Source organism: Myripristis murdjan, chromosome 13, assembly GCF_902150065.1.
Source record: "Myripristis murdjan chromosome 13, fMyrMur1.1, whole genome shotgun sequence".
NCBI lineage: Eukaryota > Metazoa > Chordata > Actinopteri > Holocentriformes > Holocentridae > Myripristis > Myripristis murdjan.
The window spans coordinates 18,327,559-18,351,106 of NC_043992.1; the positions used below are offsets into that span (position 1 = coordinate 18,327,559).

Consider the following 23,548-nt stretch of genomic DNA (forward strand, 5'->3'; position numbering starts at 1 on the left):
TTATTGTTTCACAAATTGGACCTTAAATCCTTCTTTGGCTAAGTCGCTTGGATTTTGAAATAGCATGGGAGTTGACTTGGGCTATTACTCATGTATGGTGATGTTTTTATTGGCCCATAGCATCCCATCTGCCAAGTGGACTTGTTCCGTGTTTGGTGGGGATCGTCTCTGACTTGGACTGAAGCCAGATTTTGTTTTGGTTCTGCTTGTTCCTTGCTCATGAGCCTTTTTTGTTAAAGAGTGAGGGGGTGTTACCCTTGTGAACTGCAACACAAACACAACTGGCTGGTGCAGGAGAGAAGCGAACAGTGGGAAGGCAGGGGTCCTACGGGCGATCAGCGGGCCCGCCCCACAGGAGCTCCGAACCATCTGCGCAGAAGGCCAAAGAGGAGAGGATGGTGGGCAGGAGGAGTGGGAAGATGGAGGGATTTATCGGCAGAAAGGACTCGGGGAATGCAGGCTGTTTATTTGTTGGACCGAACATGCTGGTTAGAGCATGGTTGGCCAAAATCATGCAGGCCACATCAGGCCCTCTGAAGAAAACATTTGGCCCTCCAGATATCTATCAAATGAAAAAGCATCCTGATTTTCTATAGGTCTTTTTTATCTAATACGTATATAAATACTCAGTATCTGATAGGATTGTTTTGGCCCAGAGCCCACAAAACATGCTAAATTTTGTCTCTTGGCCAACTGGCCAGCACTGCCCAGCTGTGGGCACTGCACAGTTAGACTTTCTCTCTTTCTCTTTATCCCTCCTCTGTTCCTGTCCTCCTTTCAGAATGTCTGCAAAACTGTAGCAAATGTTTTCAACTGCATTAGTGCAGTCCAGCACCTTAACATGTCCTCATTACAGTTATCCATCACATTGTGTTTAGGGAACACCTTTAACACCCCATGAAATGGACTCTTACTTTCTTGATTTTATGTATTTCCAGTTGAAACAGGATGTTTGGGTGGGACATGGTGCAGGGAAGGATCATTCTCAAGTGCAAACAAATAGGATATCAGTTTGGTATAGAAACACATTTTTATTCAAATTGATATCTGGATGAGAGAGGATGTTTGAAGATTCGGCAAGGTTTTATTGGTTGAAATTTTAATTTAACCCTCTAGTGCAGGATAATGTCACCATTTAAGTGACTCCGTTTCACAGGAAGTAGAAGTCATGTGAGGTCATTTCAAGAGGGGGGGGCTTATTTTTCTATGAAGTAGTAAATATAACTTGCGGTTTCAATGTCATCCTGCTCGTGTTCACATCACTTTCTGCCTCTTTCCCCCTCTGAATCTCGTGCATTTCTCATACCGCCGAATACTAGCAGGAGTCCTGATTGTAGCAGACCCCTCTCCATTCCCTTTTCACCATGTTGGCAGATATCCACACACACACACACACACACACACACACACACACACACACACCCACAGAGACCACCAGCCCATGGCCTGTGTGAAGGCAACAGCGAGACAGACAGAGCTGAACGACACAATAGATGGGGCTGAGTGATGTAAAGCTGACTAATGCCTCCGCCAGTCAGTGAGCCAGATACACAAGGACCTCTACACGCAACACACACACACACACACACACACACACACACACACACACACACACAAACCCTCTCTCTCTCTCTCTCTCTCTCTCTCCCTCTCTATCTCACTATGTCACAGGTAGCAAATGCCCTTCCGCCTGTCTTTTCTTTCTATATATTCTTTTCCATCACTCTGCCTGTTCCCAAACACGGGACTTTGTAGATCTCTGGCCTGCAGTGGTGACAGTATGCGGCCCCTCTTGCCCCTCTCACCAAGGCTCCATGGGCCTGCATCCAAACTATGTGCCGGGCTGCTACAGAGCGCTGATGTGCGCGGGTGTGCTGGTGACCACATGAGGCTAATACACACAGAATGTCAGCTGTATCTCATCGTGGGGTGCTTATCAGCTTGTGGAAAAAGAAAAGACACTCGTGCTCGGTGCATTAGCTGCCTGATTTGGTTTAACATCTGATAGAGGAAATACACAGGCTGAGCTTCATTTTCTTTAGACTATCAGATTGCTTTGATCTGCTACATCTATATCACTACAGCAGTGTTTGCATGCGTTTACATTGAGCTCTAATGCCCCTTTTCCATTGCATGGTACTGGCTCAACTTGACTCTACTCGACTCGGCTCCACTCTACTGTCTGGATTTCGTTTTCCACGCCAGGTAGCACGTTGACTAGAGTGTTGACTAGTTTTTTTCTCCCTTCTCTATCAGCGCCCCACATCAGTGTTTTATTTTCAACAAATCAACAAGACTAATTTGAAATGGCTGCTTCACATGAACAATATTAGCGTAGCCAGTAGATTTGCTGAAATTTTTATTTTTTATATAGATTGTCAACTGTTCAATGTGTACAAGTGTTTTCATGTCACTTTTAGAATCAGCTCAGCTTGGAAACCCCACGAAGGTGGTACAAAAAAAAGTACCAAGTGCCAGGAGTTATCATCAACTTTTGCCCAATGAAAAACCAAAAAAAAAAAAAAGCAAGTAGAGTCAAATTGAGCAGGTACTATGCAGTGGAAAAGCAGCATAAGAAAATTAAATTCAACTGCAAATGTGCTGATACTGAATGCTAGTCAGTGGAAGTCATGGGTGACATGTGTGATTCACACCCTCTGAGTTTCTCTCGCTTTCTTATACAGGAAGTGTATATGTGTATTAAAGACGACTCGTAAGGCTGAGGGTTTTGCAATGGTGCTGCAGAAGTACCAGTCATAGCCAGGCTTTGAGATTCATCAGTGCATAAAGATCGGCAGCTCGTGTGTGAAGTGTGATTTGCATAGATCTGAGAGTGATTTATTTTTTTCTCTTTTGCTGTTTGTGCAGAAAGCTGGCAAATTTCACTGTTAATCTCATTGATAAAGGCTGGCACACACCCGACACACACACCCACCCACACACACACACACACACACACACACACACAGTAATATGAACATGTGACTGACTGATGTGTTATGCTTGCATCACAATCACAAAAGCCTCCAAGGTCATTGAGAAGGTCCCACAGCCATTTGTGTTGGAAGAGCCTGCTGTCCTAGTTCTACCACAAAGAATGTCTTTATTTGTAACCAAACCTTGAGTAGAGACAGTATGTTTTTCTTCACCACGTCAATAGCCTATTTTTCACAGCTGGAGCCTTTACTGGGACTTGTAGGCCCAGTGTCTAAAAATAAATGTGATATCATCAAAACATCAGTGTTTCATCTGAAACATCGTTATTTGACAAAGGATCTTTAGTTTTTTGTAGAAATTAAACTCTTAGGCAATGATGGACCCTGGCTGGCCCTGTATGGTAGTACAACGTGGAAAAGTAGAGACAAGGCCATTGTAAACATCAGCGCATGTACCACTGGGAAAGTGGACAATAGAAATTCCCTTGGAAACAGTAGAGGAAACTTTATGATGACATGAAAAAGATAGAGGAGGGTTACAGAAAGGCTATTAGGATAGTGTGCAACGCCTTGGATTTTGGGATGGAAAGAGAGACTCTGCTCCATCACCAGTTCATATGGAAATGATTCTCCTTTTTGCCCCTGTGAACATGGATAATCATTGACAGAGTTGTGTGTGAAGCAGAAAACAACACAGCAAAGTTTCTGTGCACAGCATTAGGGACTGCAGAAATACCACAAAAAGCCATTCAACCTCTATATTGAATTTAAATAGTTTTTTTCAAAATACATGCAGAAAGATAATACCACTTATTTTCAGTGTGTCTTTTCAAGATTTTCTCCGTCCTTGAAATATGCGGCAGATGACTCCAAATGTTTCACATAATGCCACTTGACTCTCATGTAGTGAAAGTGAAGTTCTTCTGAAGTGAAAATATGCTGGAATCCAGTAGCATGATTTTATTGTTATGCACTTTTTCAAGACTACTTCAAAGACTGAATGCAAAATGAAGTGGCTTAAGATGAATGGCACAGAATGGTACAGGAAATCAACAGTCAGCCACAGTGTTCATTGTGAATTGGCACGTAGCCAAACAGTATTTTGCCATGATTTTATATACAATAAAAGTCATTTTGCTGGTAAAGAGTCTGGAGTTTACAGTTGATATCAAAATATGTTAGCTTTAGAGTCTACTGGATATAAAAGAGGCAGATTTTCATCATCTTCCTGTGCTACAAGGACAGAAATTGCCTTAACTTGATAACCATGGCAGTTTTTCTTTCTCTCTCAAGTCTAAAATTAGGCATAAGGTCTCCAGTGAACTAATTTGTTAGGGTTAGGGTAAGGGGAATTTAGTTAATAATTAACTCATGTATTCTAGCTTTGCAGTTTGGTTTGAATGCAACGTCACGGCCATTCCCTTTGGTTCTGAGTCTGCATTGTTTGGCACTATACCATTAATACCAAATATCTCTAAGATGATATTTGCATCAAGTCATGTAGTGATGTAAAAAAGGATCTTCCTAAGGAAAAACTTCATGCTGTGCCTGTTAAACTAAAGGACAGGAACTTAGCAGCTGTAGCAGCCTAGCAGTGCCATCTAGTGGCCAAATGAGGTGATGCATTGTGGTGCTTCAGTCGCTTCGTCTAGATTGCAAAAATGTGGAGACAATTTTTCATGGCATTAATTTTTCAGGTGCAGTGGTTTGCTGAGAATGCATGTACATTTTCAACATCCATCTGTTTCACATTACACTATTATCCAATTATACACATTGACTCCTGTGAGCTACCCAGTAAAACCTCCATTCTCTGCTGTCAAAGCATTTGCACTGATTGCACTGCTTAAGGACACCTGCATGTTAGCTGATGCTGGTGGGGAGACTATTGCTCATTCGTTGCTGTCGCAGCTGTTACCAGCCTGTCCAAGATACAAACTCACAATAAATCATAATGTTTTGGCAAGATGCACAAATGCAGTCACACTAGTAGGCTGTCATGAGGTTTTGTTTGTTTCAGAAGCCGGTGCATCCAACCACTGGTATCCTAGCTGTGTTTGTGGCTCTCAACTACTGTGACGTGGTCCATGTTGCTGGTTTCGGATACCCCACCTCCAAAAACCAAAAGCATCCTATCCATTACTATGGATATGACACAATGAGGTCTATGAAGGTGAGTAGCAATCCACTGTTTCAAGCACTGCAGTGTGTGTCTGCTGCTGATGCAGTTTGCTCATTTGGTCAGTGTAGGCGTAGTCATGTGCTTAAGAGCCAAATTAGGGCCTATGAAGTTTAACTTTTTTTTTTCCTTGAATGAACATTTTGAATAAATTTATATATGAAAGGTATTTTCTAGTATCTGTGGATCACAGAAAAAACCCTGTGGAACAGTTTGGTGTTTCTTAAAGGAGTAATTCACCCTAAACACAAAGTTCTGTGTTGGAAGCCCAGGGTGAAGTTACTGAATGCAGTTCTGTGATAGCCTCCCTCTGCACTGTTGGTCCAATATTTACCTTATTATGTTGTGGGTTTTCATGTGGGTGACTTGACCGTAATGTTAGTTATCTTATTGCTGTTTGGTGATCTAGTAAATCTTCACTTGTGTAGCAGCTGCTCCCTTCTCCTCCTGTTTACTGTGCAGGAAAAAAATAGACCCATTGCAAGTACTACAATAGTAAAATATGGTGCAAAAACAAGAAGGATATTCCTTAATGGTAATAAATTCAATGAGTGCCATCCTCACAACTGTATGAAGCCAAACTGTAGCTTGCTGTAAGCCTGTCTGTATCAAGTTAAATATCAAGCACAATGTAAAATTTAACATGATCCTGAGGCTATTAGCCCAGCAATACTTAACTGCTAGTCCCAGCTCTGCAATAGCTATCCACAAAAGAGCTAAAAGTAATGGTAAAATCCACTGCTAACTGCCTCTAAGCGCATTTAAGTGAATGTCTTTGGCCGTCCAATTGGTCACGTCCTGTTTCTCCCTGTTTGTTGGCAGTACAGAAAAAGTCACACATTTGGACTAGCATTTGGAAGCAATATCCCCTGCACCCAGCTACTGCTAAAATATGATATAACTTAGCTATCAAAGAAATGCAGGTTAACTTCATATTTCTTGGTTTGATGAAATAATCCTTTATCTGCTGTTTTTTTTTTTTTTTTTAACATAATCAATTGTCTGCTCAACATACTTAGTCATCAGTGTACATGTTTTAGAGTAGTGCATAAGTGACTGCATGGCTTGCTTATTGCTACACGAGGGCATAAGTGACAAAATAAAGTTTGATGTGGCTGTGTGCTTGAAGTTCCACAGGCATTTTCCAAATGGGGAAAATTAACAGGTTTTCACATAACTTCCACAGTCTCTGTCCTGCGTAGGCTATTTAAGATATTTTTACAAGTTTGCATATATATCTCTGCCTGTTGTCATGAGATTATTTTATTTCTGTAACCGTTTTCAAGTGGAAGCAGTTATTTAGCTAAAATCAAGCTGAACTTGGGCCCAGATAAGCTGAAAGCAGCTGAATTGTTCACACAACAGGTGACAAAGCTACACAGCGGCCAGTTGCTGAGGACGACATTATTGCCAAGTTTCTCATCAAATGTCAATTCATCTGTCTAATTCACATCATCAAGGGCTTCACAGGCATGCATTTACTTGTATACAGCATGTGTACAGTGTATGACTGCTAACTACATTAGCTAATGTGTAAGTTTTGTAAAAACAGGTTTTAGTACACACATGTAACTGGGACCCAAAATTGCTGCCACCTTTTGCCAAGTTGTGTTTTTCATCACAGTCTATCACCAGTTGGTAAACTCAAACTTGAAACTGGCTGACAGTAAGCGTTGTTTTTTTCTTCATTCTCTGCAGCAGGTACTGTAACTTTGGAGAGAAAGCAGTACAGTATGTACAGAGGATGAACATCAATTTATTGGCTGATTCAACACAGCAAGTGATTCATATTGCTGGTTTCTTCTTTGAAAATGACTGGTCGTTTATGGCTTCGTCACCTGTCATATGAACATTAGTAGGCCTGAGCGTGCCCCAATGTTGTAGTCTTTTCCCAACTTAGCATTTCACCACAATCTCGCAAACGTACAACTCTGCTGTCATGATGAGACTTTTGCTGACTGATACAGAAACACTTTTACGGATGATATGGGGAGTATGCTGTAATGTGCTCATGTGAGAAGAATCAGGCTGACGATACACATGAAACTTTTTCATGCAACTTGGTTTTATGCAAATGAGTTTCAGAGTTTCAACTTATTTTGACAAGTTTCCTCCAGCAAGATGGCAGAACATAGTTTTGTATCTCTTGACTCCATAGTTTGGTTCTGACCTTTCATTCTGACAGCTCTGTTGGGCATTCAAAAATATTATCTCCAGACTACAATGGACAGACTTCTGCATCAGACATGGAGCTCATGGTATTTTACTGCCCCAAAAGTTGCCTATAAGGCAGTGCTCCCACACCATCATCCTAAGCATAGCCCTAACCATACTGTTCTCATTAACTGCCTGTAGTTTTGATTGCTTTTAAAAAGTCCCATGAACTTAATGCAAATTGGCCTCAGAGTCCCAGTAGCAGTAGGTCTTTAGTTTGCTCTTAGCAACCTGTTACGGGTTATAAAGGGTTGAGAAATGTTACAGAAATAGAAACCCAGTAAGATCAGACATATATATGTAGGTAAAAATGTGTTCTGCGATAAATAGAGATTGTGACTGACTTGATAATATGAAGTTCCATTTTCAGTATTTAGTGGGAAATTATGGAAATATGTAAGGCAATGTTGGCATTTATTATGAAGTGTTGGACCTACTTGTTTGGGCATTTTGCCAAAGCTGGACACATGTTACTGACTTTTCATCTCTGAATGAACTATGTGATTTGTATCTAATAGATACAAACTACAAGTCACACCTAATTCCTGTGAACACTGATGCACCTCTTTTCTTTGTTCCAGGATTCATACCACGACCTCAGTCACGAAGCTGAAGCCTTAAAAAGACTGGAAGATTCAGGAGCCATTTTTTATCTGCACCCACATACGTGACACACATACACACACACAAACTTTACACCTGGTACTTAAAGTAAATGTTATTTAGAAGATTGGATTATTTTCCAGGTGGGTTTACTCCAGGCCTAATTTAAAGTCAACACTAAGTCTTTGAATTGGTTTGGCTCATCAGATTCAAACCAGATGTTAATGTGCCTTGTGCTTCGGGGTGTGAGACATTTTACTGGATTATCTGTAGTGACACATGCCCATTAATGTGGACAAAATCTATTCTGACAGGCTCCATATGCCACCATTTGGTCATCTGAATGACATATAAGTGGAGCTCCCAAAGGTTTAGCCTCTACCTCCTTGTCACCTCATACTCTGTTAGATCTGGAAGAATTAGATATGTGTAAATGATCTAAAAGTTTTTCATGGCTTTCCTTTGATTGGTCAAGCCGAATAACCTCTGTCAGTATGACTCTGGAATCTAAATAACATTTATCTTTAAGAGATTTGAATCATGACTCTCCATGCTAACAAGCAGGAGATTTTATTCATGTAATGACTCAGTGCTACGCAGCGTCGCACAGTGGTGTATTACTGATACACAGCCTCCTCTGACATTTCTTGGCGGCGTTGATCTTTGGATAACTCACAACCATCAATGTTGTTTGGGCCATGTGATAATATAGGATTATTTTTTACCACAATTATGTAAATCAAGAATTTTCAGATCTAGAGCTGTAAGTGTGGGCTGAGTGGGCGGTGCAAGTTGTTTTGGGGTAGAATTTACATGCATATCGACAAGATGTTGAAACCTGCAGCACTGTTTTTTATGCAGCACTTTCATTGGGGTTAGGGATTCACTTTCAATTTCATGGATTGAGGAACTTAAATTTCCTCTAAATTCAATATCTGTCAATCTTTTGCCATAAAGAACACATCTGTAGAATCAATAAATCATTTTCTTGTGAACTACAGTTTCAACTCTTGCTCAGATTAATACTCAGATAAGATTCACTTCACCCCTTCTTGAGAAGGAAATAACACATGGGTTTGAGGTATTTCTTTTTGTTCTTATTTTAACAGTTGTCTTGTTTTTTAATTTAAATATTTTTTTTTCCTTTTAGCACAGTACTGGTTAAATAGCACCACTGGATATTTTATTGTACAGTATGAAATGATTTTTTTTTTTTATTAAAATGAAATCGAAATGAATTTCAACTGGGTTCTCATAGCCTGTTTTCATTGATAGACCTATTTTCACTTTCCCTTTTACTCAGCTTTGTTTTCAGGTTAATGATATCCACATGAATTATAAAACAGGCTCAGGCATGGATGGGAATCATTAAAATCACATTAGCTGACCAGAGGGAACGTGCAATGAGCTGTTGTTTGGCATTTATTCATTATCACGGTTAATCACTAGAGGGCGTAGCACTCCCACCAGTAACAGGGGTATTGTTGACACTGTACTTTACTACACATGGTGCAGTCATGCAGCAGCCTTGCTTTAACTGCCTCAGGCAATGTTAACACCATGTCTAGCTTCGCACATGTTTGAGAGAATGCATGTATGAACATCTGGAAGACCAACACATTGCACATTGCTATTTATCGAGAATGACTAATGTACATTTGCCATCAGCGACAGATGTTAATGATGGTTTCTTCCCTCTGTAAATACAGCACTCTTATTAGTGTTGACATGAATGGAGTTGAGCCCTTGGCGCTTAACAAATTAGGTTAATACAGCACAGTGCATTGGTATAACGGTGAGCTGTGACGCTGTCCAGTTTGACAAGTGAGATCATCTTGAGAGGACGAGGATTTGTTTTACCCTCAGTCAAAGGGATCTGTGTGCTGTAAAAAAAAAAAAAGAAAGAAAAGCTCCTTTCTATTCAGGGTTGCTAAGGCTACATGTTTTTAGGGTGGTTATTTCCCTAAATATAGTGAGTTTACATTTAGAAATCCTTGTGTGAATTGCCATAGCTTTGTTGAAGTAAATCTCCAAAGAGAAGCACTTGAGTGATAACCACCCTGACGCAGTTGAAGAGCAGCGAAGACCTTCAGCACAAGGTCAGACCTGTGGAAGGTTCCTTTGTATCTGAAGTTTCCTTTTCAAGTACTGCACTATGTGCTGGTGTCTCCTAATACGCCAGCTAAATCCACTGCAACACTATGAAGGGATGTTTTTACTAGCATGGTCTAATCCTGCAGTTGTGGGTTCCATTTTTGCCTTCATCCACGCTGCCTTCACATTGATACAGAGGAGCAATCCTGTTTGCAATAGGGTGAAGAAGTACGCCTACCCACTGTATTCAACTCTAGAATTGTCAATTGTTGGCGGTAACCGATTTTCATGCAATTGAAAGCAGATCTGACAGCGCACAAAACATTCTTTTTAGCCCATTTCAAGCCCATTCATTTCACTTTGAGAGCCATCCATTATGTGTGGAGGAAGAATTGTCAGTTAAAACCAACCCTTCTCACCCCTCCTACCCCTCCATCACACACATGCAGTCAAGCATGCAGCATGCACAAACACACATATTACACAAATTACTGTACAAATGTGCACAAATAGGCAGACCTATAGACGCACACAAATACACCTCAGCTCTCTGTTATTTCTCTGAGATAACTGGTCATTATCCGGAATCAGATGAGCTGTTGATATGCACTTGTTTTCCCAACAACATGGTGAAGTGTTGAGGAAAGAGCCCAATCGCGTCATGCTTGATGGGCTGTGTTCACTTCCCTTACGCAACAGCCCTGAGTTACATAATTGAGCAGGATGGTGTGAGTCTGCAGGCTGTTTATACGACAACTGGAAATCAGGTCAGACTTTTGGGAGGATGTATTGTACTGTAAGCACACCTTAAATGCCCAGTCCAAAGCGTGCCTTAAATACCAGAGAACTGACAAGAAATTTACAGTACACAGTTTTCCAAAGGACCTTACGCTGCAGTGAGTGTGTATATTTTTAGCAAGGGTGGCGTCTGTGGGAATGGAACCCCTAACCCTGGCAGGAGTCACACCACAAAGCACCACCTGGGCTCCACAGGCCCACGTATGCGTGCTATAGTGGCCAAATGACCTGACCGTTACACAAAACTGTACGATTAATTTAAAATGCATAGCTTTGAACTCGCAGGGAGATCCCTTGTACACTATGACCCCTTATGCAAGGCTTTTGATTTTACAATGCAATTTGACCGAAGAATACATGGTGCATGATGATTACTGTGCCGCTGTGTAAGTACCATCTCATGCAGGCAGAGGCTCTGACAGTGTGATCATATCTCATTACACCATCTGCTCTCTAAATACAGTGCTCGGAGCCTGCCTGCATAACATCCTTCTTTTAAATCATAGTTCTCACCCTGGGAATCATGACACTTTGAGACAACGCAAGATGATTTTGGAGGAGTTCCGAATTGATATGTGGGACCTTAAAATATCATAATGCATGCTTGAATTTTTAATTTTAAAAAATGACCACCAAGCGAACCTACATTTCAAAGTGACCACAACAGGCGTTTCTGTGTATCACAGCTCTGCAGGTGGCGGCTTGTGTCAGGGGCTCAGGAGATGGAAAACATTTTTAGGGGCCAAAATGCCTGAGAAGCATCACTGGTGTCTGGTGCTCCCTGGAGTCACTGCCCTGATGATGTCAGGTACACGGTTCTCTAGTAGAGACACCTGAGGCCAATTCCAGCTTCTCTATTTCTCGTCTCTGCTAACTCACTTCATGTCATTGAGAGATGAAGATACACAGTGTGGCTGGTTTGTGTGGGAAGAGACAGAAGAGGTAGCCTGCTACCTAGAAAGAGGGCATCTGGCTTGGCTCACTGCTACTCCTCCACAGCCAAGAGAGCTGCCCTGAGTCAGGTGCTCATGCAAACACACTGCTGCCATGGGAACCAGGAGCATGAGTAGGAAATAAGAAGAGTGAGGGGGAAAAGAAAAAAAGATAAGCCTCTTTTCTGCTATGTGAGTCTCACTGGTTCTGCTTTCCCTCCACAAAGCCCCTTTCCTGAGTCTCGCGTGGGCACTGGCTCCATGTGACGTCGGATTTAATGTGTGATTTCCATCCCTTCTTCCCTACAGTGAGGCTTTGCGACGAAGGAGCACATCTCAGATCCTGTGTGTAATGCATGATTTCAGCTGAAACTGAAAAGAACAACTGTCAAAGGTAGTTAGTGGGATATTTGTTCTTCATTGTGGTGTGTAAGAAATCTCAGCAGCTCAGGACTCTCCAATCTCATTCAAATGTTTTCTATCCATTAATCATTTAAGGCATTTTTGAAGGATGCAGGCTAATTCATCATACTTTATGCTAAGCGCTGCCATGTATTCGTTGCTGCACCAAAAGGTCAGCCATCTCGACTGATTTAAAGGCTAAAACACTGCCGTTGTTTTTTCCACATAAACACCCAAAGGAGCATTTCATGTTATATGAATATTTGTCTTTGCAGTCATCTGATGAAAAATGACATCATAATTCAATGTAAATGGGCAGTTGAGATGTAATTTAGGGGTAGCGTGAAGGCTTTACTATCACAGTTCACAGGGGTTATGATCTGTATTTTGTTTTTACAATTGTTTTTGCACAGTAAATATAAAAAAAATGTTAAATCAGAAACACTTTAAATGACAAGTACCATAAGGCATGACAAGAATTTGTCATGCCACATTGTTATAGACATTTGATTGTTCTGTAACTTTGGCATGGCACGCTTGTTTGAAAATTTTTAAAGAGTTTGTGAGGTCATTTGAGGTGGGACTGATGAGGGTTACAGGTCAGGGAAGGCACTGTTTTTATAAACACAAGTAGCCCTTTCCTGAATGACCCCAGGGTGCACTGGTCATAAGTCATCCTAACCTTGTTTGCATGAGTGTGTATGTGTGTTTGTGCACCGATTTGCTCGGCCTCCATTTGCTGTTCTCAGGGATGTTTATATCTTTAATGCCCTATGAGATGTTGATCTTGCCCTACACATGGAGTGTGACTTGATAAACCTCGTGCTCCTATTGTTGTGCCAGGAGGGTGGAGTTTCATCCTGGCACCACTATGTCTGTCAGTCTGTCCGTGCAGCTCCCTGTTTGAGGGACTGGGTGTCTGGAGGTTACAGAGTGCAGTGCTCTTTTAACATTGGGCTTGAAACAAAGATTGTCTTCGGCGTTGTCATATGTTTGTCAAACTTTTGGTTAAATATGTTGGTTATAATGATAATTTGTGATGGAGAGCCATTAGACAAACAAACTGATGGCCAACAAACCAAAAGGTTGCAGTTGTAAGAAAGAATAATGAGTGTCACGTGTTACATCACATTGAAGCTGCACCAGGAAGCTTGGCGCACTCGGACAAGGGTCCAGCAAGTTCGATACTGTGCCCTCCAATATCGAACAGAATTAAACTGTCCCGCAGGACTCAGTTTACATTGCAATGAATTGAGAGAGGCTGCCAGTACTGAATGAAACTTATATTGTGAAGTAGATTCAGCACAGGTGAAGAAAGACAACAGTCTACTTTTATCACATGGCATGCTAAAAAGGGAAAAGTGGGATTGGACCAGGGATAGTGAGTCTCTGCTATGTAAAACAATAGAAAAAAAAACAAAAAAAAACAAAAAAAAAAAACAAAACTGTAAGTACAGTAATATCTTTAACATTAGCTATCGACAGGAAGTTGAAACAACAGACTTTTTTCCATGTCTATTTTTTTACAGCTATTTTGAAATGAAATATCAGGGTAAACTCAGGTGTTACTATGACATTATTCAAGGTTCCCTTCCATTATAGAGTAGCAGAGCCTGTCCATTGAGCCAGCATGAACAGTAGCATGGCCTTGGCTCTGTTAGACCTGAATGAAGCAGATCCTTAATTAATGTCATTAGCAACACCTGTGTTTAACCTGCTGTTCATGTCAGAATGGCTGCTGTGAAAAAGGTCTTTAGCTTGTAAGTATGCTTAACCACTGCAGGCTGTGGAGACAGTTTGATTGAAATTAGACTGACACATAGCTGTGCTACTATTCTCCTGCCCTGCCTGTGCATCTCCCAGCGCACTCTGACTCACAGCATGTATCTGCATGCTGCAATGCATTCATTTGTGTCCTTGCAAAAGTTCCTACTGTGAAAAGTTGCAAAATGAATTTGGTATCCCACAAAATGATTAATGCTACAAAAAAAAAAAAAAAAAAAAAGTGTTGCACTTCAAACCACAAAACAAAATGGTAAATATTTACTTCATTGCCCAGTGGAGTGCTTATTTGTCTTTTTTTTTTTAATCATGCTCATAATATCTGATAGCTCAAGAGAGTTTTTTCAAGCCCTTCCATTATATGAAGACATTTTCCAAGTACTTTAACGTCATTCATTCATTCATTCATTCATTCGTTCACCCATCCATTCATTCTGTTATTCCCAAGGTCATTGGCAGTGTTTTTCAACAATCATTCTTTTGCGTTATGGTTTAACACCATACTACATTTGACATATGATTCATGATGACACCAGCAGGACACAACAAAGACAGTCCCTTATGTCTCTTGTTCTTTTATGGCACACCAAACGTAATTGTTCTTATTGGAAACATGAGTTTGCTGACACATGGTAGCGCTTCACTCATCAGGTTGTGTTGACTGTAAATCCAGACCAATGGTCAGGGAAGACAGATGTTTTGTGAGCTGTCGAGCAGCGCACGGTCATACTGTTATGGTTATATACAGATAAATAAATGACTGCATGCAACTTCTTGAAGCTAACCTCCTTTTTTCCTATTCGTCTTTCTGTGTCTCACTGTATTTCTCATTGTTTCTTTCTCTGAATAGACTCCAAGCTACTATAACGGCAAGGCATGTTTCGCTCTTAGAGGGAAAATGTTTTTTTGGCCATATAATGTGCACTTACATAATGGTGTGCTGTCACTTTTTCAATATCCAATCGACTTTTTTTGAGCGGGCAGAAGCCTTTTGTGCCTGTCAACCACCTCTTGATGTGGTAATGCCCACCCACATTATCAGGAGGTCAACTCTCTCCCTCTCCCTTTCCCTCTCTCTGTCTGCTGATAGTACAGAGGCATGAATAATGACTGCAGAAAACAATTTAAAAATACAGCTAGAAGTGGATGGTTTCATAATGCCTCAAAGTGATTATGTTTTTCCTGTCCCAATGATATTCATATGCTGATACTTTGAGTGGGGGGAAAGAGCTTCGTTAACAAGGCACTCTTCAGTTCTTTCAGGGTAATGGGGGTGTCTGTTTTGTACACAAGTGCCATGTTGTTTTGGTGACTGTGTACTTAAAGCCTGGCTGTAACTAGTGAAGGCACAAATGTCGCCAGAGGACTATTTTTTTTTTTTTTCATATTTTAAAGGCATTTTTGCAGCTTTAGAGAGCATGCAGGGGGAAAAAATGATTCAAGTGATGACATGTCAGAGGACATGAACTGGGTTCAGACCCATGACGCCACAAGCACATGGAGTGTGCTTTCAACTGTAAAGCCACCAAGATGTCTCTGGACTATTTGTTTTTCTACTTGTCATAACAGCCACTGTCTTTTTACACCCCTTTTCCGAAAGTTTGTCTCAGTTTTGCCACAGATGCATCGAGAACAAAACTCCCACTGTACTGTAAGTTCAGCTCCTGTGGCTGGACTGAGAGTGATGCAAGCTGTCCTCTCCCTGAGCCCTTAAATGACAGTGATCGACGATGGTGTCATTAGAAGCAGCGGAGCTCATCCACTGGCCCCACTGGCTGATTTCTGTGAACTTAACCCCTTGTTAGCTGGCTCCAGGATGCACAGGCAGTTGTGGAGAAATGGTTCTACCCCCTCAAATCTCTCCTAGGCACTATAGCTATTCATTTTTACACTAACAGGCTTACGGATCAGAATTTGAGCGAAATAGATTACCTCTCTTACACGATTAGGCAAGAAGCTCGGTGGAAAGAAAAGTGGAAGGAAATTAGTGGGAGCCAGACATGACTGAATTGGAGTTAGGGATCCAGGGTTGGCATCAAGGCAATGGAGTGAGAGGCGTGCACGTACTTTGCTTTGGACAAGTAATCCATTTTCCTCTGAGTACTGCCTTCTACCTCTGAGCAGATTATTTCAAAAAGAGAAAATATCTGACCTGACTCGAATATGCTGTATTTCACCCTGTCCAACGGGGAGAAAAAGTGCCACGGTAAGCAGTTGAGGGACAGGACCTTGATTAGCTGGCCTTATGCTAAACCTGGCTCGTGGCAATGAAAAGGACCTTGGCAATGGATTGTGGGCTTGGCACTTTTATGTGAGACTGTGTGCATCAGAGTGAGGGGGGCAGCCTCGAGAATCTGTATATCTGAGTCTTATCTCAAGGCACCAAATTGAATAATACCTCAAGCACGTATTACTTTACATCTTGAGAGAGAAACTCCCTGGGCGTCACGCAAGTTAATAAGATTCAAAGGATCCGTAATGCGATGCTTTTGCCCCCCTGTAAGCACGATCAGAAGTCAGGCAACAATAAATCATGCTATGAGTGTCTCGTTGTAAACAGTTTTTGTTTTTTGCAGAGGCTCTGGGCAATGATGGAGGACTAACCTTGTTTTGTCAGGTACCACTAAATCCTATGGATTTTTCCCCCATGACAGTTCCCAAACCTGCAAGTTTGGGTACTGTGTTTTATTTATTTCAACGCCTTTACAGTTAGAATACATTTTTGCTTACTCAGACTTTTCCCGATGGACACTGAAAGAATCATCGTCAATTTCTCCTTGAAGACCTATGTTTGAGCCGCCAAGTGCAACATTTTTTAGTCATTTTGTGTGTAAACCTACACCACTTTCACTGAAAAAGAACTCAAAAAGAACCTGGAAAGGCTACATCCATTTCCAGGGGGACAAATTATTTTTGTGAAACTGCACCTCTTTTGATCGTCTGTCCACATGAAAATTATATTTATGGCCACCTACAATGTAACTTTTGGAAAACACTCTTGAATTTGATGTCACCAGGGCGACTTTGCTTCTTTGCACATGCTCACATCGTGGGCGCTGACCTCACACAGGTGCCACTTTGATCATGTGGGTATTTTCAACAACTTTTATTCATATGTGACTTTTAGTAGGAGCTCAACCTCCTCCTCTGACCATGTACTCTGTCCCCAGCCTTGTTTTCATCATTTGACTTCATTCTTGCTTCAGTCTTCCGTTAAGATGTTTTTAATTGTATTTGGATTTGCATTTTTAGCAGACTCTGGGATGTCAACAAACTGCTGCAGTGACCCTTCAGCTTCTTTGTGCTTGTTCATATTGTGAAGATGTATGCCTTTTTTGCATTCTTGCATATACAGAGATATTTTTGGAAATATTTTTGTGTGAACACATAAATAAAGTTGCATTTTCCAAAAAAAAAAACCCAGTGTTGGCTTCCATTCACTTTACAGAAGGGTAACTTTACGTCAGGATAGCCATGCCATATTAAAATGAGACTTGTTCAAAACATATTTCTCCCTTTGCCGTTAAATTTATTTTACCTAAAAATAAATAAATAAATAAACAAATAAATAAAAGTGTGTGCTCTGAAAAAACAAAAAAAAAAAAAAAAAAAAAAAAAAAAAACAATAGAAACTGTTGTCCTGGTGAGGCCTCTGGGGTGAGGTTGTCATTTAAGCTGTTATGCCAGTGACATGTAACCTGGCCACTCATAATGTTATGTCACATTTTCACTCTTGAGAACTGCAGTGGGAAGCTTTTTGAGAAAATCCTATGGGCAGCTTTTGTACCCCTTTAAATCACAGGTTGATAAATGCTGAAAACGGAGATGGTAGTGTCTGTGCAATAACATTGAATGTTACCAGCTAACAGGATTAGTTGGTTTTAGAGGAAGGGTTCTACATGAGTACTAATGAGAAACTGCCAACAGTGCATTTTCCAGCTCTGACTCCACATTATTACATAAAGTAGATATTATGATCTCTGTCTCTAGGTAACAAACCATCAATGTAGACCGGATGCTGGGGGTGGGGTGGGGGTGGAGGGGGCAGAATTTACATTCAAAATAGTAAATATGGGCAACTGATGGTAACAACTGAGAAATTTCCTATTGATGATGTAGATGATATAGTATCTGGTATCACTTACTGGAATCTGTGTGTGTGTGTGTGTGTGTGTGCGTGCGTGCGTGCGTGCGTGCGTGCGTGCGTGTGTGTGTTTCTATTCCTGGAACAGTGTTCAAACAAGCAGTGCTTCCCAAGAAATGTGTTGACTTTGTTATCACCTTTTTTAAGCCATGTAGTCCAAACCTCGTCAAAACAAAACGCGGACCTGTCCGTTGGATCACATTTCTTAACAGTCTGTTTCTATCGGCTGTAGCCTGCAAAAAGCCACAAAGCGTCATTTATCATTGTCTATCTAAAGTGAGTGATGCCAGTGCAGTTTTGTATTCAGTACTGAGCTGGATGAGCAGCATCCTGGGGGCTGTTTGACAGCAAGTTACATGTGGAGCAGCAAATGTCACTTTTGGCCCCAGTTTAGCCTCTTCTGAAGCCCATCACTCTTAACCTTTCTCTTTCTCTCTCGCTCTCTCCCTGCAGCCCTACAGCCACTTTGTTACACCCATGAAGCTGTGTGTGCGCACTTTGCATGTGTCTATGTGTCTGTGTGTGTATGTACGTGTGTGTGTATGTGTGTGTGTGTGTGTGTGTGTGTGTGTGTTCGTTGGCCCCAGAGGAGCGAGTTAACCCAGGGGTACAGAGGCACGGAGGAGCAGCTGGAGATCCACTCTCCCTTGGTTCCTGTCCCAATTAGCATGGACACACACACACACACACACACACACACGCATACTTGCACAACACAACTCTGACCTCTGGGACTATAAAGCCCTAAGTCATTTGCAATTCTGTAACTGAAAAAAATACTGAAAAGTGACTTTAAAGTCGGGTCCTTACCATCTTTGAACACCAGATGGGGGAGGGGGGAGGGGTGTTACTGCAGCAGGACAATTCACAACTCAGATAGTGTGTGATAAATGTCAATCAAAGAAAAAAAAAAAAACACAAAAAGTCTAAGCTTTATGACGTTCACTGTATTCTGTTATGTGGCAGCCCCTGCTCATTTGGATAGAACAAGTAATACATTTTATATGCAAGCGCTGTTTCACTCAGGCCAGACTAACTGTTCCTCCTAAATCCAGATGCAATGCGATTTCATGTCATTTTGATGTATCACCTAAATGCATATCTTTAAAAAACAATTCAGTCCTCTCCACAGCATTTCTACATCTTTTCCATGCGGGTGTGTGAGGAGTCATTAGTAATAGTTGCACAGTGCTGGTTTCAGAGCCTGGCTCATTAAGAAAGGGAGCATCCCCTGCAGTAATGACCATGTTGGCATGCGCTGTCAGACAAGCTTCCCCTCCTCTCTGTACGGTTGATTCGCTATCTGAGTCTCCTTTTGCTTTTTTTTTTTTTTTTCACTTGGCATTGGCTTCAGTTGTCTGACAATCTGTATCATAGCAGTGTCCTCAGCTTATTTTTTCAGAGTATGCTGGCAACCTTGCCAGTCTCTGGACTTAAAAAAAAAAAAAAAAATAGATGCACAGCCTAGGATCAGTGGGATACTTTCCCAGCCAGTGTGCTCTGGCGGGTGGACCTGACCAAGCTTTTCTTGGCAGTGAGAAATGGTTATGGCAGAAAGCAGAAATGAATTTCAGTGTTACACTTTCAGACAAAGAACCAAGCAAGTTCCTTAGAATGATGAGTGAAGTTTTCAAAACTCATATTTTAATGCCGCAGACTGAATAATTTGTATTTAATGCATATGTTTGCAATTATATGAGTCATGAGTCATAACATTTAAAAATAAGAAAGTTTTGCAAACCTTGGCTGGAGACCTCTCTCATAACACCCCCCTCTTTAGTCACCTAAACCCACTATAATGTTCAGAATCAGAATCAGAATGCCCTTTATTGTCATTTTACAATAGTAGAATGAAATTGCAGCAACTCCAATTTCAGTGCAGGAAAATATACACAACAATACAATACAGCTTGATATAGATGAATATAGATATTGATTCAAAGAAATCCTGGTGGGATGATGCATAATTTCAGGCACATCACTGTTATTGCTGATCTTAAAGTAACACCATCTGTCTGCCTATAATTGACAGCTGTCAGAGACAGAGTAACAGAAAGGGACATACAGGTATAGTGTAAACACAAAGAGAGAAAGTCAGATAGGTGGGTCTATTAATCTCTTCAGCACAATTCTCTATTACAAATGCATTTTGTTCAAACCCACAGAACAGTATTTTTAAAAAATGTGGAAATCCTAAGGTTTCAGGTACTAAATATGTCCTGCTGAATTACAAGGAAATGTGGCATTTTGGGTTTGAATATTATGGATGTGATGTTGCACAATGTGGAAAAAAATCTATTATACTATTTAAAGTTAAATTTAAGGGAAAATCAGACTTCAAGTGGTAAGACAGAATGTAATAGAGAGAGGGGCAGCAGAAAATGCAAGAGAGGCTTATGAGTGACCATTAACAGATTAGTTGTGTGAGATTAAGACAAGAGGGGAGAGTTGGATCAGGGTTATTAGAAACATTCCCTGTAGTGACACAGGGCCAAATGAGCCCGTCAAACCCAACTGAATTCACTACTGCGCCAGAGGAGGCCCAATCAAAACATTAGCCAATAAAAACCGAGCCGTGGGGGCTGAGTTTGCTTTAAATTAAATTCCGATTGCGCAACATCAAAGCCTTGCTGTCGGTTGAAAGTGGTAATTTATTTGCAGGTTATATCCAGGGTCAGTATTAGAAAATAGAGAAACAATAATTTAAATGGTTAATTCACTTTGTAGGGAGGACTGATTCATGTCAATCACAGTTTAAAGTGTGAATGAAAGGAAGGCTTGGGCTGTGGTCCAGATATTGATTGGGTCATGGGGAGTTAACCATCTCTTTTGTAGTTTTGTCAGCAGTATCTGTCAGGAGTTTGCTGACAACAGACTTCATGTGACACTGTGGTCCTTCTCGCAGATGAAAACAGATCGAGTGAATGAGCGCTATCATTAGCAAGTTGGCTGGATAGGAGCCAAGCAGCCAATTGTCCATTAGAAAGAAGACGGCAGTTTCATAATAGCCAGGGTGTGAATAGAACAGAGACGTTATTCATTTGTGTATTGTCCCAGAAAAACTTGCACGGCATAGTCATAACATATGCCATTTGACACTCACCCAAAGTGCAACTGTCAGGCAGTGTAAGACACACAGAGGAAGAGAGAGTGAGGCAGACAGTTACTGCAGCAGAGCAAAAGAGAGGGAAGTGGCGTGTTAGTGCCATGAAGTACATGGCTGGCAGCAACTTAGATACAGTTTTAAAGTAGAGCGCCTCCTGGTTCGGAAGTTCTTCGAGAAGGTGGGGGGGGGGTGACGGACTTTATTTCTATTTGTTCATAAAAAGAAAAACCTATCTCATGAGTTACAGAGAAAAATACTAGTTTTCAAAATTAATGATTTCAACACAGTGTAAATAAAAAATCACCTAGTGTTCATTGCTCAGTATTATATAAACAGTGATCGCATCCTCGAGAATATAAATGATTTATCAGGAAAGACCTGCAGTATGCAACTTCTTGCCTGGAGGCAGCAAAAAAATTGCTATTCATACTCTGTTCCCCCTCAGTTCAGTTCAAGTTCACAGCATTTGTCACTTTCTTGGAAGAAACCAAAGGGGACACTGGAGCACACGATTTAAGTTTTATGGAGAGGTGTAAGGACTAATGTTTGGACACGTCCTGTGTCTTCATCAGAGTGAAATCGTTTGACTCTGAAGAGCCAGTTTCAGAGAACTTCATCTGCAGAGGGAGGCAAATGGTTCCGCTGAGACTGAGAAACATGGTCACAGATCAACTAATAATGAAGAATAATCTTATTCTTATTGTTATTTGAATGTGAAAAAAGCTAATGCAACTATTGCAAACATTTATCTTCAGTACTACACTCAGGAGAGAAGTCCTTATGTCCAATCAGCTGTCACATTTTTAAAGCAATAGCAATCTAATGGGACTACTAACATATTGCAACTAATTTGACAGATATTGTGATATGATTCCCGATTTTAGTAGAATTACTATTTGTGCATCATATTTTTAATTTTCACCAAAAAAAGAAAAAAAACTGTTGAATGATGACTATGTGGTTTTTGCTGGCGGGCGTACCAGATACAGTAGATGTGTTCTCTTACATTTAGAGAAGACGATTTGTAGGCCAGGGCATCTCTTTAGCACCACAATACTTTATATTACATTTATAATGCTTTTCTGTCACACATTTCACATTTATCAAAGAATTGCTGTTCCTGCGAATTGGATACTGCACTTACTTACTTACTGGTTACTGATAGGAAGAGCCTGAATAAAACAGATGAGAAATGATGCTCCTGAGGGCATGGAGACTGCACAATGCAGATCCCACCAGCACCATGAGTGGGCATGAATTTCAACCATTTGGAGCTGGCATTTCGAGTGTTGATGGAGACTATTAGCTTTTTAACAGCTAGGAGCAGAGACAGTTAAGTGATGAGTCTGTGCCAGGAAAGTGTGTGATCTCTCATGACAGTAATCTCAGGACTGGTTTCACATGCTCACTGCAAACAGACAAGCTCTTTCATGATAACATGAGGCAGTTGCTCTCTCAGACTTGCACTCTGTCCTTTGTTGCTCTGAATTTTATTTGTTCTTTGGTGCTTATTAATTTTGAGTGGATTTTACATAGACTGCAGGCAGAAAGTTCAAGTTTATTTAAAGCCAAATATCATGTTTACAGACTCTAAGGGCTTTACAGTCCCACAAGTTTACAACAAACAAAACATGGTGCCATCTCCTTACTTAATACTTAGAGGGGACAACAAAAAACTCCACAAAAAACCCAAGTAACTGGAAGAGATCTTGAGAAGGACCACAGTGGAGACCCCTTCATGGCCAGACACATGTGCAACTGGTCCAGTGGGCAAATTTTAAACAATACAGTCATAATACAAAAGAAAACACACAAAAGAAAACACACAAACTCAGGACAGGCAACACCCTTCACTTGTGGATTGTACTTGATGTGCTCCAGGTTTAGAGCCATACTGACACAAAAGCTCAAATCTTGCTTGTAGAGGGGGTGGTAGACATAGCAATCTGGCTTTCAACAATTCATTAACTGTTTATTTCACATTTGCGCAACCCTGTCAAAAGCCAAGCCCAGTGTTTGTCATACGATTTAAAAAAAAAAAAAAAAAAAAAAAAAAAAGCCACAAATAGTCACCAAGGTCCCAAATGAGCTCATCAAGTCACATGCCATTTTCCTGATGATTCTTTCATATTGCAGATGGCTGAACGGTGCTTTCACTCATAGCCGCTACCCAGTGGGGATATGGCTGGATTAGGCCTGACATTAGTGAGAGCCATCAAGAAGCATTTGTCAGATGAATCATTAGCGTTGTGAATTACAAAATGATACGATGCCAGTGTTGCTTTGTCACCATACTGATTGCCACCTTGATGGAGCACCAAGGCCGATGCAATTAACTGTAAGACATTGTCTCATATT

The 23,548-nt window shown here is 41.0% G+C and overlaps 1 protein-coding gene across 3 annotated transcripts in view; it reads left to right on the top strand.

The window, feature by feature from the left end:
* The window catches only part of st3gal4 (ST3 beta-galactoside alpha-2,3-sialyltransferase 4), a 45,753-nt gene extending 26,969 nt beyond the window's left edge, over positions 1-18,784 (top strand). The window contains exons 11-13 of one of the 3 annotated variants that reach the window (XM_030067776.1): positions 4,957-5,109; positions 7,911-8,005; positions 18,759-18,784. In XM_030067776.1, coding sequence (XP_029923636.1) covers positions 4,957-5,109; positions 7,911-8,000 — 243 coding nt within the window. In that variant the 3' untranslated portion in view covers positions 8,001-8,005; positions 18,759-18,784. Of the gene's footprint in view, positions 1-4,956; positions 5,110-7,910; positions 8,892-18,758 lie in introns of those variants that run through there. The other 2 variants (XM_030067775.1, XM_030067777.1) reach the window with 2 other exon arrangements.
* The last annotated feature ends 4,764 nt before the right edge of the window (positions 18,785-23,548 follow it).